The sequence below is a fragment of the Lipotes vexillifer genome, unplaced genomic scaffold (assembly GCF_000442215.2).
Source record: "Lipotes vexillifer unplaced genomic scaffold, Lipotes_vexillifer_v1.1 scaffold247, whole genome shotgun sequence".
Lineage (NCBI taxonomy): Eukaryota > Metazoa > Chordata > Mammalia > Artiodactyla > Lipotidae > Lipotes > Lipotes vexillifer.
Window position 1 is genome coordinate 188,119 of NW_006794161.1, and position 16,028 is coordinate 204,146.

The 16,028-nt window shown below is 33.9% G+C and overlaps 1 protein-coding gene across 1 annotated transcript in view; it reads left to right on the forward strand.

Annotated features, from left to right (window-relative positions):
* Nucleotides 1-5,036, forward strand: part of CACNA2D1 (calcium voltage-gated channel auxiliary subunit alpha2delta 1) — a gene marked incomplete at its 5' end in the record, with an annotated part of 180,611 nt that extends 175,575 nt beyond the window's left edge. The window contains one exon of the mRNA XM_007467043.1: nt 4,776-5,036. Within this exon, the coding sequence (XP_007467105.1) occupies nt 4,776-4,892 (117 nt within the window). The remainder of the gene's footprint in view (nt 1-4,775) is intronic.
* Between the last annotated feature and the right edge of the window lie 10,992 nt (nt 5,037-16,028).

Genomic DNA, 16,028 nt, shown 5'->3' on the forward strand with positions numbered 1-16,028 from the left:
TACAAATGAACTTATTTACAAGACAGAAACAGACTCACAGACTTCAAAAAGAAACTTATGGTTACCAAAGGGGAAATGCTGGGGGAGGTATAAATTAGGAGGTTGGGATCAACACATATACACTGATCTATATGTAAAATAGATAATCAGAAAGGACCTACTGTAAAGCACAGGGAACTCCACTCAACGCTCCGTAATAACCTATATAAGAAAAGAATCTGAAAAAAGAGTAGAGATATGTCTATGTGAAACAATCACTTTGCTGTACACCTGAAATTAACACTGTATATCAACTATATTCTAATATAAATTTTTTTTTAAAAAAAAGTAAATGACAAGGAGAGAATCTTAAAAGCAGCAAGGAAAACAACTTGTAACATAAAAGGAAACCTCTAAGGCTACCAGGATCTTTCCACCAGAATATGCAGGCCTGCAGGGAGTGGCATGATATATTCAAAGTACTGAAAGAAAAAAACCTGCCAACCAAAAATACTCTACCTAGCAAAACTGTCCTTCCACTTTGAAGGTGAAAAGAAGAGTTGTAGACAAGCAAAAGCTAAAGGAGTTCATCACCACTAGACTGGCCTTACAGGAAATGTTAAAGGTGTTCCTTTAAGCTGAAACAAAACAGCATTAATTAGCAACAGGAAAACATATGAAAGTATAAATCTCACTGGTAAAGACCAATATGTAGTTAAATTCAGAATAATCTTATATTGTAATGATAGTGGGTTAATCACTTCTATATCTAGTATGAATGTTAAAAGACAAATATAGTAAAAATAACTATCATACAATAAGTAATGGATATACAGACTAAAGATATGTAAATTGTGAAATCAAAAACAAAACATGGAGGAGGAAGTAAAGTGTAGGATTTTGGAATGCATTTGAACTTAAGTTGTTATCAACTTATTATGAGGCTTATCAACTTATTTATAATACTAAATATGAGGCTTACATAAAATATGTTATATTCATAACAGTTGTTTTAATAACCACAAAGCAAAAACCTATGGTAGATACACAAAAGATAAAGAGAACGGAATCTAAGCATGCCACTATAGAAAATGATCAGCTCACAAATGAAGAGAGCAATAAGAGAAAAAGAACAAAAGAATTTCAAAATAGCTCAAAAACAATTTAACAAAATTGTAGTAATAATAATTACCATCTATCAACAATTACTTTAAATGTTAAATGGACTAAATTCTCCAATCAAATGACATAGAGTAGCAGAATCTATTAAAAAAACAGGAGATGATTTTATGCTGTGTATTAGAGTCAACTAATTTCAACTTTAAGGACATACACAGACTGAAATGGAAAAAGATATTCCATGCAAATGGAAACCAAAAGAAAGCTGGGGTGGGTATACATAGGCAAAATAGACTTAAAAACTGTAATGAGACAGTCCAGGTCATTACATAATGAGAAAGTGGTCAATCCAACAAGAGGATATAAACATTTGTAAATATGCACCCAACATAAGAGCACCTAAATATATAAAGTAAAAATTAACAGACTTAAAGGGAGAAATAGCAAGACAATGTAAAAACTGCCAAAAAATTCGACAACCTAGAAATGGGTAAATTCCTAGAAACATACAACCTATCAAGACTGAATCATGAAAAAATAGAAATAGAAAATCTGAACAGACCAATTACTAGTAAGAAGATTGCATCAGTTATCAAAAACCTCCCAAGAAACAAAGTCCACGACCAGTTGGCCTCACTGGTGAATTCTACCAAACATTCAAAGAACAATTAATACCTGTCCTTCCAAACTCTTCCAAAAAATTAAAGAGGAATGAACACTTCCTGTTTCACTTTTACAATGCCAGCCTTATTACCATCATACCAAAACCAGACAAGGATACTACAAGAAAATTTTAGGCCAATATCCTTGATGAAAAAAATAAATGAAGAATTCCTCAACAATATATTATCAAGGTTAATTCAACAACACATTAAAAGGGTCATACACCGTGATCAAGTTGAGATTTATTCCAGGAATGCAAGGATTGTTCAAAATCCACAAATCAATTGATGTGATACATACATTAACAAAATGAAGGCTAAAAATCATATGATCATCTTAATAGATACAGGAAAAGCATTTACAAGATACAAAACTAATATACAAAGATCATTTGCATTTCTATACCATAATAATGAACTATCGGAAAGAGAAATTAAGAAAGTAAATAATTCCACTTGTATTTGCATCAAAATGAATAAAATACCTAAGAATAAAGGTAACCAAAAAGGTGAAAGACCTATACACTGAAAACTGTAAGACATTAATTAAAGAATCTGAAGACAACACAAATAAATGGAAGAATATTCAGGGCTCATAGAGCAGAAGAATGGTTAAAATGTCCATACCACCCAAAATAATCTACAGATTGCATGCAATCCCCATCAAAATTTCAATGGCGTTTTTCACAGAATTAGAACAATCCTAAAATACATATACGAAACCACAAAAGACCCAAATATCCAACACAATCTTCAGAAGGAAAAACAAAGTTGGATGCATGATACATCCTGATTTGAAACTAGATTAAACAACTACAGTAATCAAAACAGTATGGCACTGGCATATAAAAAAAAGAGACCAATGGAACAGAATAGAGAACCCAGAAATAACCCATGAATATATGGTCAATTAATTTATGACAAAGGAGCCAAGAATATACATTGGGGAAAAGAAATTCTCTTCAATAAAGAGTGCTAGAAAAACTGAACAGCCATATGCAGAAGAATGAAACTGGACCACTATCTTACACCATACACAAAAATCAACTCAAAATGGATTAATGACTTGAAGATCTGAAACCATAAAACTCGTAGAAGAAAATATAGGGAGTAAGCTTCTTGGCACTGGTGTTGGTAATGACTTTTTGGACTTGTCACCATAAGAAAGCAAAGGCAACAAAAACAAGAATGAAAAAGTGGGACTACATCAAACTTAAAAGCTTCTGCACAACAAAGGAAACCAACAGAATTAAAAGACAGCCCATAGAATGGGAGGGAATGTTTGCAAATCATGTATGTGATAAGGGGCCAGTATCCAAAATACATGAAGAACTCATATAACTCGAGATCAAAAAAATAATGATTTTAAAATAAGCAAAAGATCTCAATATGCATTTTTACAAAGAAGATATACAGATGGCCAACAGGTATGTGAAAAAATACTCAACATCAGTACACATCAGAGAAATATAAGTCAAAACTACAATGAGTTATCACCTCACACTTGTTAGAATGACTATTATCACAAAGACAAGAAATAACAAATGCTGTCGAGGATGTGGATAAAACAGAATCCTTACACTTAGTTGGTGGGAGTGTAAATTGGTGCAGCCACTGTGGAAAACAATATTGAGGTTCCTCAAAAACTTAAAAATAGAATAACTATATAATCCAGCAATCCCACTTCTGGGATTTGAAAAATAAAATTTTCCTTAATAGATATTATTCCTCAGAATTCTCTTTAACAGACTTCTGCTGCCTTAGAATACAATTCAAGAAGGAAATGTTATTTACTCGGTGGCAGGCACTGTATTAAACCCTAATGAGCAAAAAGAGCCAATGTTTTAGTCTCTGGGAGATCAGAGTCTTTGTAAAATTATTCAGACTAGAAAATTTATTGATTTTCTTACATAACCTATTATTTTGATTATTGGAAGATGAACCTTGGATTAGTGAATTCTTGAAAGATGTTTAGGAAAATAATTAGAAGGGAGGTTTTCTTGTTGTTGTTGTTTTTAATTGACGTATAGTTGACCTATAATATTATTTAAGTTACAGGTGTAAAATACAGTGATTCACAATTTTTAAAGGTTTTATTCCATTTATAGTTATAAAATATTGCTATATACCGTGTTGTACAAGATAACCTTTTAGCTTATTTTATAACTAATAGTTTGTACCTCTTAAGATAGGAAGTTTTTTTTAATGAAATTCAGTATATTTAAAGGAATCAGAGGATGCAGAAAATGTTACAGAATACAGAACCTAGGAATAAAAGGTAAAGAATAATTTTGTGTTAGCAAGGACTCTAATGATCTGCCACTAGACAGAGGGGGATCCAAATGAGCAAATATGTAGCTTCTATTTCATGGTTCTCTAAACAGGATAAACCTCTCCTGCTAGCTTAACTCTTTATTTTGGATATAGGTTTTCAGAGTGTCCTTTCTTTTAGGGTTCACCTACATTATTCTTCATTTTAATTCTTGATGAAGGTCCAGATGCTACATGTGCAGCATGATATGTTCACGTTTGAAATTGGATATAAGGGATAGGGAAAATAGAAGTTCATTTCTCAAATTTATTTATTTTACCAATCTCAGACTTTGCCTTATTGAGCATAATTGCTAATATCATAATTCTTGGGAATTATAAAATAGACTATGAAATTTTATTTTTATATCTTGTACTTATAAATATAGAAGGATATTTAATACTGTGAAAGTAAGGTTTTTAAATTTAGAAATTGGAATATCACTCAAAACAGCATAAAGTATTGCCTTTCATAATCATCAGAATCTACAACTAAAAATGTAAAGCATTCTTCAAACAGTACTAGGAAAACGGCTTTATCTAAAATTGTTGAACAGTAAAATCTAGGACAGTGTAATTTATCTGGATTCAAATTAAAGCAGCTTTATAAGGTGAGTTCAGAAGTGGACTAAACACGGCGTGCTCTGGGAGATGTCTTACTAAATATTTTTCAGGAGTTTTCTGTTTTCCTTTTCTTTCCAACAGGAGGATTATACCGACTGCGGGGGTGTTTCTGGGTTAAGTCCCTCCCTGTGGTCCATCATCGGAATCCAGTGTGTACTACTTTGGCTTTTATCTGGCAGCAGACACTACCAGTTATGACCTTCTAAAACCAAATCTGCATATTAAACTCCAGACCCTGCCAAAACATGAGCCCTCCATTGCATTAAAAGAGGGTCAACTGTGGAATCAGCAGACCACTAGCTCAGACCATCCCATGGCATCACTCTAAGACACAGACTCTTAAGGCACCCGCTGGCTGCATGTCAGGGTGTCAGATCCTTAAGTGTGAACCCTGCATCATCTATATATAACATCAAAGCAAAATATTATATACATGCTCTCTATTGGAAAATTTGAGAATTTGTTGTTGCATTGTTGGTGATTACATGTAAAAGGGCTCCCCACACAGTTGTTTATGAATCATACAAATTATCTTGATTTTGACCTGGAATTCTGACTTGCTGCAATCCTGTTCTTTTACCAAGAAAATCTCTAGGGGAAAAGAAAGAGTTATTTTTTCCTTATTCTTCTGTTCAAAATTATTTGCTGCTTTGAGTAATTATTATTGAACATATACATAGAGAGAGGGAGAGAGATAATTAACATTGATGTAATCTGTCAAAATAGAAATTATGGCTTATTTTCTACGAAAAAAATCGCCATGAATAAAATGCTTTATGAAGAATGGCTTCTCCGCCAGAAATATAACACAAATGATGACCAAGTTTTGGTGGGGTAATGAATTGGTTGTTTGAAAATAATTAAGAAATTAAAGGTGCTTGAGGGTAGAATTAATATGCGACATATTTCCTCATAAATGTGAGCCTTTAATAAACGCTTTGATGTAATGTTCTTTTTGTTCACAGTAAAGTTCTGTAGTGCTAGCCAGATATTTCCAAATGCTCTAAGGAAAGCTTGTTGGGGGAGGGGAAATGTTTTTTCTTGTGATAAATGAACTTTGGTCACCAAGGGTATTTTGCATGATGCTGCTGCTATTTTAACTTTCGGTTTGTTTTTCTCTTACTGTAGAGTATAGTCCATTGAAAAGTTAACTGAGTGACATTATTGTTATGTAAGAATCTGAACCTTGCAATGTAATGCACTTAAGTCATCTTTTAAAATGTCGTTAAACTACTCTGAATATACTGTGCAGTGTAAATGCTGAATGATTGGATTAGGTAAATGGTGAAATGGGAATTAATGGATTTTATACAGATTCGTGCTTTTGCCTGAAAACCTATGTACAGATATTTTAAGTACATAAATCAGATTTGACACATTTATTTTTTGAAGAGTACATATATGTTCTCAATGAAGATTCACCCTAGGTTTCCTCTTTATTCGCTGGAATAGCAGCACGTACAATCCCAAACTTGCTGCTGCTGCTGCTTTTGTTCCCTCTGTTTTAGATGGTATGATCACTTGACCAAAATTTCCATGCAGTTTGATGAGGGTTTTACAATAATCTGAACAAATAGGAAACCTTGGATCTATATGTATGCACACGAATACTTGATTGTGAATAATCAAAATTGTTTTTATACAGCCTCATTAGTGAAAATGGTTAATGTAGTAAATCAGGTATTTCATTATAGAGTAATATGGTAGCAGAATTTATTTATGCTTTTAAAGATTATTTTCAGGGGTAAACAGTATTTGAAGAAAGGGTAAAAACAATGAATGTGTAACTCTAATTATAGGAAATAATTCTGCTGGAAGTATGCAGATATTTTTAATGGTAAAATGCATTTGTTCTTTTTTTAAACATGCCAGATATTGGTGTGTGTCTATGCTGGAAATTTTCTTATATACCATTTTTAAGTAAAAAGCTTATTAACATTATCCAGCATGCTTTAATATGCTTCATATATCAAAGATATAACCAATTCTTAAGCATAGTTTAAAAGGTCTATTTGTTTTGTTTTTAGCTTTGCATACATTTGTAATTTCCTCCACCACCAATATACCCTAGGTACCATTTGTGTACATTTCCTTATTTAAAATATTTTTTTATTTAAAAATGGGGGGAGGGGAAAATGGAATCACTTTGCCAGCTATTGTTCTAAGAGTTGACATCAGTTACCATTTCTAATGCATTGTTGTGATTTTGTAGTCTCATTTGTAACTGGTACTGACATTTTAGAAAACACCAAAGTGATTTTAAAAAATGTGGAACTTTTCACTCTAGTAACAATATGTTTAAATCATGTTGTTTGTTAATTAAATATTTAAAACTTATTGTTAACTTTTGCTAGACTATTCTAAATCATGAAAGTGTTGGGAAGGGGATATCGAAATATACAGTTATGTTAGTTTGTGTATATAAACGACGCACATTTAAACAACTGAATTGCTTCCAGCATACAACAAACTACCTTAAAATTATCTTTAAAATCTATTAAATATATTTTCATGGCTAATGTCACTGAAATAATGTTTTCATCAACTACATTGTTGTGTTAATCACAGTTAAACTTGGCATCTCTTGGCAGGGTCCTATTTGATTTCACTTGCCATCAAAGTATATTTACATGCACGAGTCTTGCCGTGATCCTTGTTTTCTGTTATAAAATAAACATATAACAACCACACATACGTTAATAAATTGGGTTAGAACGTTGTTCTCGTGCCTAATACTAGTCTTCATGCATTTGGCGTAATTTTTTGAAAGACAGTAACACTCGTCCCATCCAATTGTTATCTTTAATTTAGGATTTTTCTGTGAGTTCTATTGTTGACAAGAACTTAAATTTCAGCCTGTTATAAATACTGATTTTCAAAGACTAAACAGTACAAGAGATCAAGAAAAAAGCTTTTAAACCCCTTTTGCTTAATTTTTGCTGTGCTCATGCAGTTTAATGTATTTTGTCACTAACAGAATCAAAAGTCTTGCATTGCTGTTGAATAACAGGAATGAACTTTGCATCAATGGTTTGTTTATATTTTTTCATTTGAACAACCAGCATTACTGCCAAACACCAATCGTGGTCCATATTTGTAACAGGTTTTTAACATGACATAGTTAGCAAGTTTGATTGAAGAGACTTTTAGGTCGTGGGCCTATAAGATTTTAGTATGATCTTTTTTCATGTTTCTAATGCTTGAGGCGTCATTGCTTAACTTGGAAAAAACAAGACAGTGTTGCTGCCATTTGTAAGTTTTCCTATAATATTCCTTTTATTAACTTTAAAACTGGCCTTACAGGGTTCAAATAGGCAGTATCCCTTTTAAGTGACCTTTGCAACCCAAGTGTTACTTGCTTATTTGATGCTCTCTTGTATTTTACATCTCATTTAAATCTTTCCACCAAAGCTTAAATTCTATGTCTTATTAAAACTCTGAACTATTCCATTAATCATGTTAGTTGACATTAAAGTGTCTAGAGGTACAGAGTCTGACCTAGTGTAACAAAATGGATGTTGTGACCTTTTTTTTTAAGCATAGCATAGAATGATGGTTTCACTTGCCCACAGTTTCAAATATTTTACAATTATCTGGAATGTGTGTTGCTTTCCCATAGCAGAATGTTAACATTGCTATTATTCCATGTACATTTCTGTAAAGAGCAAATCAGTAAAGCAAAAGTGTGAAGTTTCTTGATTTCTTGAAAAAATTCCAGAATTTCAAAGTCTTAGACAACCCTTACCAAGTTTCATCTACTTTATTTCTAGTTCACAAGGCTAACTCAAAGAAATTCCACTGAGACTAATGGGATACTGTCTTGAATAGATGCCAATTGGGTTTACAGTGTGACCTGACAAAGCTGTCTTTTTTGTTGTGCTGTATGTTGTTGGATCATACTATTAGGGATACTTTTATTGAAGTGCTGAGTGTGCATCCATGCAAAAGGCCAAGTGGCTTTGTGAACAAAAGATCTTTTCTCCCCTTTATTATGTTCTCTTGACACTTTTGTGGAAATTAGCCCGATAAAAACGTTTTGTAAAAATTTGTATATTACTGTTATAAAAATATTTATAATCCCGGAAAATGTTGTGTTAAATCCTGTGCAAAAACAGTATATTCAGAATAAAAGTTTATCATTTAAAGTCACCAGTTTTGATTATTTATTTAAAATCCAATTGAAAGAAACAGAGGTCTCTGTCATACATACAGTTTAAGAAAGCAGGCTTTCCAGTGCAGAGGATTCTAGATTGTGGAAGTAAAATTTGGGATTATGAAAGTTGCCTTTACAATTACAAACCTCGACTCACAAACAAATGAAATTGCAACTCCTTGAGACTCTGACACTTCTCACACGTGCTTTTGCCATCAAAGCGTTTAGAAACTTATTAAAACAGACTTTTGACTTATGTAAGAAAAAACTTTTTTCTAGGCAAAAATAATGTTTCCATGTTTCTTTAAAGACGTTGGGAAAACAGTTTGAAAGAAACAAGTTAGAATGTCTGAAACGTGCATATCTTTTATACATCTGACTAACAGTTAAACATCTCTCCTAGCTAGTTTATAGCAAACAGAAGCTAGGGCAGTGAAGTACAGTATAAAGAGTTGTTTTTGTTTTTTTAAACTGTTATATGCCTTTTACCTTTAGACCAGCTTACCACCAGCCCCCCTATGTTCACCTAATAAGTAATGAGCCTGATGTTATGTGGAATCTAATATAATGTAAGCCTACTTCTCATTCTGGGAACTCCTATAAGAGCGAAAATACCTACACAGGGGGAGGAATGTAGTATGTGGATACCAATGATGGTGATTACTGGAAAATCTGACCCTTAGTCTCTGATCAAGGCATTTTAACAGGAAAACCCTACTTAAAAGGGTGAGGTGGATAACATTTGCTTTTTGAACATCTGGCTTCGTTCTGTACCAATTTATCTCCTCAATCAATCCTCTTACTCCCCAGCTACCCTCATTTCCTCTATCAATCATCTTGATCTCATCCCCACCTCTTCCCTTGGGACCTTGCCTCATCAATTCTCCTTTCTCAAGCATTTTCAGTCTCCCCTTTGTACAGGCTTTCTTCCCTCTGCCTGCAAACACATTCAGAACACCTCTACTTAAAACAGACAGGAAAATCAAACATCCAGTGCAGCACATTCACCCCATTACTTCCTAGAGTAATAAACCTAGAATTTAAAAAAAATTTTTTGAACATTCACAGATGCATATTGACAGTCTCTTCTCTCTGCAGTATACTCAACTAGGCCTTAGAATGTTAGATCTGAAAGGCATATTATCTCTGACCTTTAGTTTTGGGTGACCACTGAAAATTTTTAGTTACTGGTATGAAGTTCTAATAAGTTTAAGGTCTTGGGCACTTCTTGATTCTCAAATTCATTATATCTTTAAGTTGGGTTATTATTCACAAAGCACCAACACAATTTTCTATAAATTGGTATATAATCGACAATGCTGCTTAATAGAATTTTTATTTAAATGGACTCTTTTTTAAATAAATGTATTTAAGAAATAAATTTAACATTACTGCATAATTGGAAAGCCAATATAATTTGCCATAATTAGTAATCATGTCACAGGTTCATATCTATTATAATGAAAATTTTAAAAATCAGCATATACCAGGGTCACTTGTGCTACATTTAACCTAACACTTCTTCAATACATTTATTGTAATGATAAATTAGGCAGTTTTTCTGTTTCTGCCACAAATGTCTTAAAGTTTAAATCTGGACTCAGCCATCTGACTATACAGTGTAATTATTAGTACATTAAAATATATTTACCAAAATGCATACTCATGAAATTTTTTCAAATTTTGAGCTTCTTAGGTGCATGGATTTATTTTTTCAAAATGCTTTATCATAATAATAATAGTTCTTGAGTATCTCAGGACCCTAACATGTCTTTAAAGGTTACTTGTAACATTTTCATTGATATAAGGACAGTGCATAACGGACCAAGATTGGAGTAACATTGGCAATTTCCCATATTGAGAACGACTGCTCTTTTCCAGATAGTTTCTTTTCTTGTTTAGAATTGTTTAAGAAACAATGATCTATCTTTTGTGAAATTATGGGATAGTTGATGATAACTATTACAAATAGCGAAATTGTTAATAAACTTAGGTTACATGTCATATATGCATTCTAATCCCTCCTTTTTTAATTTCAAAATTTTACTAAGCTGTAAAATTCCTACATCTGATAACTACTGACTTAGTCCTTATCATGAAGGCAGTGTAGCCAAGTAGTAACTGCAATCTGCTGTTTAGATTTGGATTCTGACTTTACCACTTACTAGCTTTGTAACCCTGTGCAAATTACATAATGTTTCCAAGCTTCAGTCTCCTCATCCATAAAAGAGTAATAGTAACGGCACAGTAGGGTTGTAATGATGACTCAGTGATATAATTAATGTATAGGGCGCAGTACTGTGTACGTTCTCAACAATGCTCTCCATTAGTATTATGAATTACTATCACAATCATCTTCCCAGTCATCATAATCCTCATTTTGGCCTAGAGCTTTTAAGATCCTAATTATCTGCATCATTTGTCATTTAAGACATTTACTAATTCTTTATTCAAGTAAAGTGTTAGAAGCAGAGCCTTATACAAGATAAAAAGCAATTCCTTCCTTGATGGAACTACTGGCTAGGAATAACCTAGACTGAGTGGCCAGAGAAGGCTGCCATGATTTTGAGTTGAGGGAAAGGGGTAGCAGTACTGTTTCAAATAGAGGAGGGTGTGTGAAAGCTGAGAGGTGCATGCAAGAAACGAGGGAGCTGAATATGAGTTCAGTATGGCTTGAGGGGTGGGTGATAAGTAGGTAGAGATGAAGTGGAAGACGAGGCTGAAGAGAAAAAGCTCCAGAGCGTGGAGTCCTCTCTGGATGACATGGGGTGTTTAGGCAACTGGAAGCTGCTGAAGATTTTTAAGCAGAGAACAGTTTGGTCGGATTCGCATTTCAGAAAAAACACTCTGGATGAAATGTGGGTTATTGATAGAACACCTACAGGGAAGAAGACCAATTAAGAGGCTATTGAAAGGTGAGAACTTTTTGTTGACTGGCATAGGAAGCTAGATAAAGAAGAGTGGACTGATTTTAGAAATACTTAGAAGGGAAAAAGGAGAGAACATCATGATTTACTTGTGTACTAAAAAAGAAAGGACAAAATTTACAACTACTCCCAGGTTTTTGAAGTTTAATATTGTGCAGAGGGATGCAGTTCCCCAAGTTAGGCAACAATGGAGGGTACTAGAAGCAGGGATTGGCGGGACAAGTCTGGAGGAGAACATGAGGGCTTACTCTTCAGAAATACTGTGAATGAGATTTTTGTAAGGTGCTGAGGATACAAAGATGATATGCTCTCTCATGCTCTGGAATATATACTCCAGAATAATGATTCTCAACACCGACTCATTTAGAAACCCTTATTGGAAGTTTCATTAGTTTTGTTTTAAAATACTGACACTCAGGACCCACTCTAATTCAGAATCTCACCTGTTTCTAGCATACAGCAAGCATTACGCTACCTGGGGGCATCTTAGATGACTGGTGTGACAGTTCTGGTATAGGTTATTTCTGAATTATACTTCTCAAAACCCAATTTAGATGCATGTTACTGGTTCAATTTTTTTATTTAACCCGTTTTTTGAACATGTTTTATTGTAACATACACTATGATTCCAACTCAACTGCAATTTTTCTGAAGGCTATACTTTTTAATGTTTTATTTTCTCTTCAAATCCAGATTCTATGGCTGTACACAGCTGATAACCAATAGTTTTCATTGATTGTGGTTGATAATCACAACCACTATTAGGACAATTTCTACTACAGGAAATTCTATTCCTATTAGTCATATTGATGATATCAAATGTCTTATAGGGTTGAACCACAGATTTCTATAAATACTATCAGAGAACTTTGTCAATAGGTTCATTCTTATGGCAAATGATATGGCAAGTCAGAATAACATTAGGAAATAATATTACTTGACAATCTGGTTTCTATAGATATTGTATTTAATTAAGTAATGTTTTCCTTAATAAAATAAAAGGCTAACCAAAACTTTTTAAAACCCACTAAAAAGATTAGTGTTCAGATTGATTTCAGACTTCCCTGTCCTTCTAATCCATAGAACCTCAAATATCTGACTGAGGTAAGACCATTGAGTACATAATACAGATGCCAGGCTCTCCAGTCAGACCACCTGGGTCCACATCACAGCTCCCCAACTTGGGCACATTATGTAACATCTCTAACCTTCTGTTCCTTGTCAGTCTTATTTATACTATTGACTCCACAAATATTTGGATATAGAAATGATAATAGTCACAGTCTAAGAGTTGTTCAGCCTCTGCTTCTTATCTCAGAATTTCAATCATTCTGATGCTGATGATTTCAAGAGTGCCTAGAGAAACTTGGCATCAAGAGGATTTCTAATGTGTGAGGAATATTGCCAGAACTTCAAAGTTTTTACACTGTGGGACGCTATGGATACAATGATGAGAAATACAAGCAGCAAAACTGTAGAAGAACATGGGGAGAAAATTCATCCAAAAATTCACGTAAATAAACATTATTACTAACTGTAAAAAGTCACATTGTAATAAAAGATCTTGGTAATAAGAAACATGGTAAGCTGGAGAACAGGGCCAGGTGGAAACTGAGCTGGGTTTAGCGACAGGGCTGGGAAGAAGGGAGGTGGAAGAGCCAAGCTATCCTGGGTGTCTTCACCCAACTATCAAAAACAACTAGACCAATATCCCAGATGACTATACATGCAAAAATTCCAACAAAATATTAGCAAACCAAATTTAAGAACACATTAAAATATTATACGCCATGACCAAGAGGGATGTTCTCTGGTATATAAGGATACTCCAACATACGTTAATCAATTAATGTAATACATCACATTAATAGAATGAAATTTAAAAATCGCATTATCATCCCAATAGATGTAGAAAGAAGTCATTTGACAGAAATACAACACCCCTTAATGGTACAAACACTTGACATATTGGTTGTAGAAGGAACACATACCTCAACATACTAAAGGCCATATGTGACAAACGCACAGCTAACATTATAGTTAAGGGAGAAAATTTGAAAGATTTTTCTCTAAGATGAGGAACAAGACAAAGATGCCCACTCTCACACTCCTATTCAACATAGTGCTGAAAATCCTGGCTGGAGCAATTAGGCTAGACAAAGAAATAAAAGGGATCCAAATTGAAAAGGAAGAAGTAAAACTGTTACTATTTTCAGATGATATGATTTAGTACATAGAAAATCACAAAAATGGTATAGATGAACTTATTTGCAAAGCAGAAATAGAGACACAGACGTAGAGAACAAATATATGGATATCACGGGCGGAGGGCGATTGGGATGGATTGGGATATTGGGACTGACATATATACACTACTATGTATAAAAGAGATAACTAATGAGAACAGACTGTATAGCACAGGGAACTCTACTCAATACTCCGTGCTGACCTAAATGGGAAGGAAATCCAAGGAAGAGTGGATCTATGTATACGTGTGGCTGATTCACTTTGCTGTACAACAGAAACTAACACAACATTGTAAAGCAACTATACTCCAATAAAAAATAAATAAAAAGACTCCACCAAAAAACTGTTGGAACTAATCAATGATTCCAGTAAACTTGCAGGATATAAAATCAACATACAAAAATCAGTTGCATTTCTATCCATTAAAGATGAAACATAAGAAAAAGGAATAAAGACTAACTAGCCCATTCCCAATAACATCAAAAAAAAACAATGAAATAGTATCTATTAATCAAGGAAGTGAAAGATATGAACAATCAAAATGATGAGACTTTACTGAAAGAAATCAAAAAAGACACAAACAAATGGAATGACACCCCTTCTTCATGGATAGGAAGAATTAATACATTAAAATATCTATACTACCCAAAGTCTTCTATAGATTCAATGCAATCCCCATCAAAATACCAATAACACTCTTCACAGAAATAGAAAAACCAATCCTAAAATTTGTATGGAATTACAAAAGACTCTGAATATCCAGTACAACTGTGGGGAAAAAGAACAAAACCAGAAGTGTCACACTTCCTGGTTTCAGACTATACTACAAAGCTACAGTAATAAAAACAGTATGGTACTGGCATTAAAAATAGACACAAAAACCAACAGAATAGGATACAAACCCAGAATTAAAAACTCTACTTATATGGTCAACTAAATATTCAACAAAGGAGCCCAGAACCCCCAATGGGTAAAGAAAAGTCTCTTCACAAATGATGTTGGGCAAACTGCATAAACAGATACAGAACAATGATATTGGACCCCTATCTTTCACTACTCACAAAAAATTCGAAGGGAATCAAATACTTAAACATATGACCTGATGTCATAAATATCCTTGAAGAAAATGTATGGAAGAAGCTCCTCTACATTGGTCTTGGCAAAAAATTTTGGGATATGATACCAAAAGCACAAACAACCAAAGCAAAACTCAACAACTGGGACCACATAAAACTATAATGCTTCCACACAGCAAAAGAAACAACAAAATGAAAAGACAACCTACTGAATGGGAGAAACATTTTGCAAATCGTATATAAGAGGTTTATATCCAAAATATGTAAAGAACTCATACAACAGAACAGCAAAAAAAAAAAAAAAAAAAAAAAAAAAAAAAAAAGAAGACAACAAACAAACAAAAACAAAAAACCTCCAAACAATCTGATTTTAAAATGGGCAGAGGAGGGCTTCCCTGGTGGCACAGTGGTTAAGAACCCACCTGCCAATGCAGGGGACACAGGTTCAAACCCTGGTCCGGGAGTATCCCACATGTCACAGAGCAACTAAACCCATGCACTACTACTACTGAACCTGTGCTCTAGAGCCCGCAAGCCACAACTACTGAGCCCGTGTGCCACAACTACTGAAGCCCGCAAGCCTAGAGCCCGTGCTCTGCAAGAGGAGAAGCCACTGCAATGAGAGGTCCATGCACGGAAACGAAGAGTAGCCCCCGCTCCCGGCAACTGGAGAGGGCCCGCGCGTGGCAATGAAGACCCAACACAGCCCAAAATAAATAAAATTTTTTTAAAAAGACCCTATTTCCAAATGGAGTCACATTAAAAAAAAAAGGTATCTACCTCAGTATACAAGTTTGTTACCTTTAAAAAAAATACAATGTACATACATACATATATAAATTATTATTATTAATAATTACAGAATATTATTCAGCCATGAGAAAGAAGGACATCCTGCCATTTTTGACAACATGGATGAACACTGAATGCA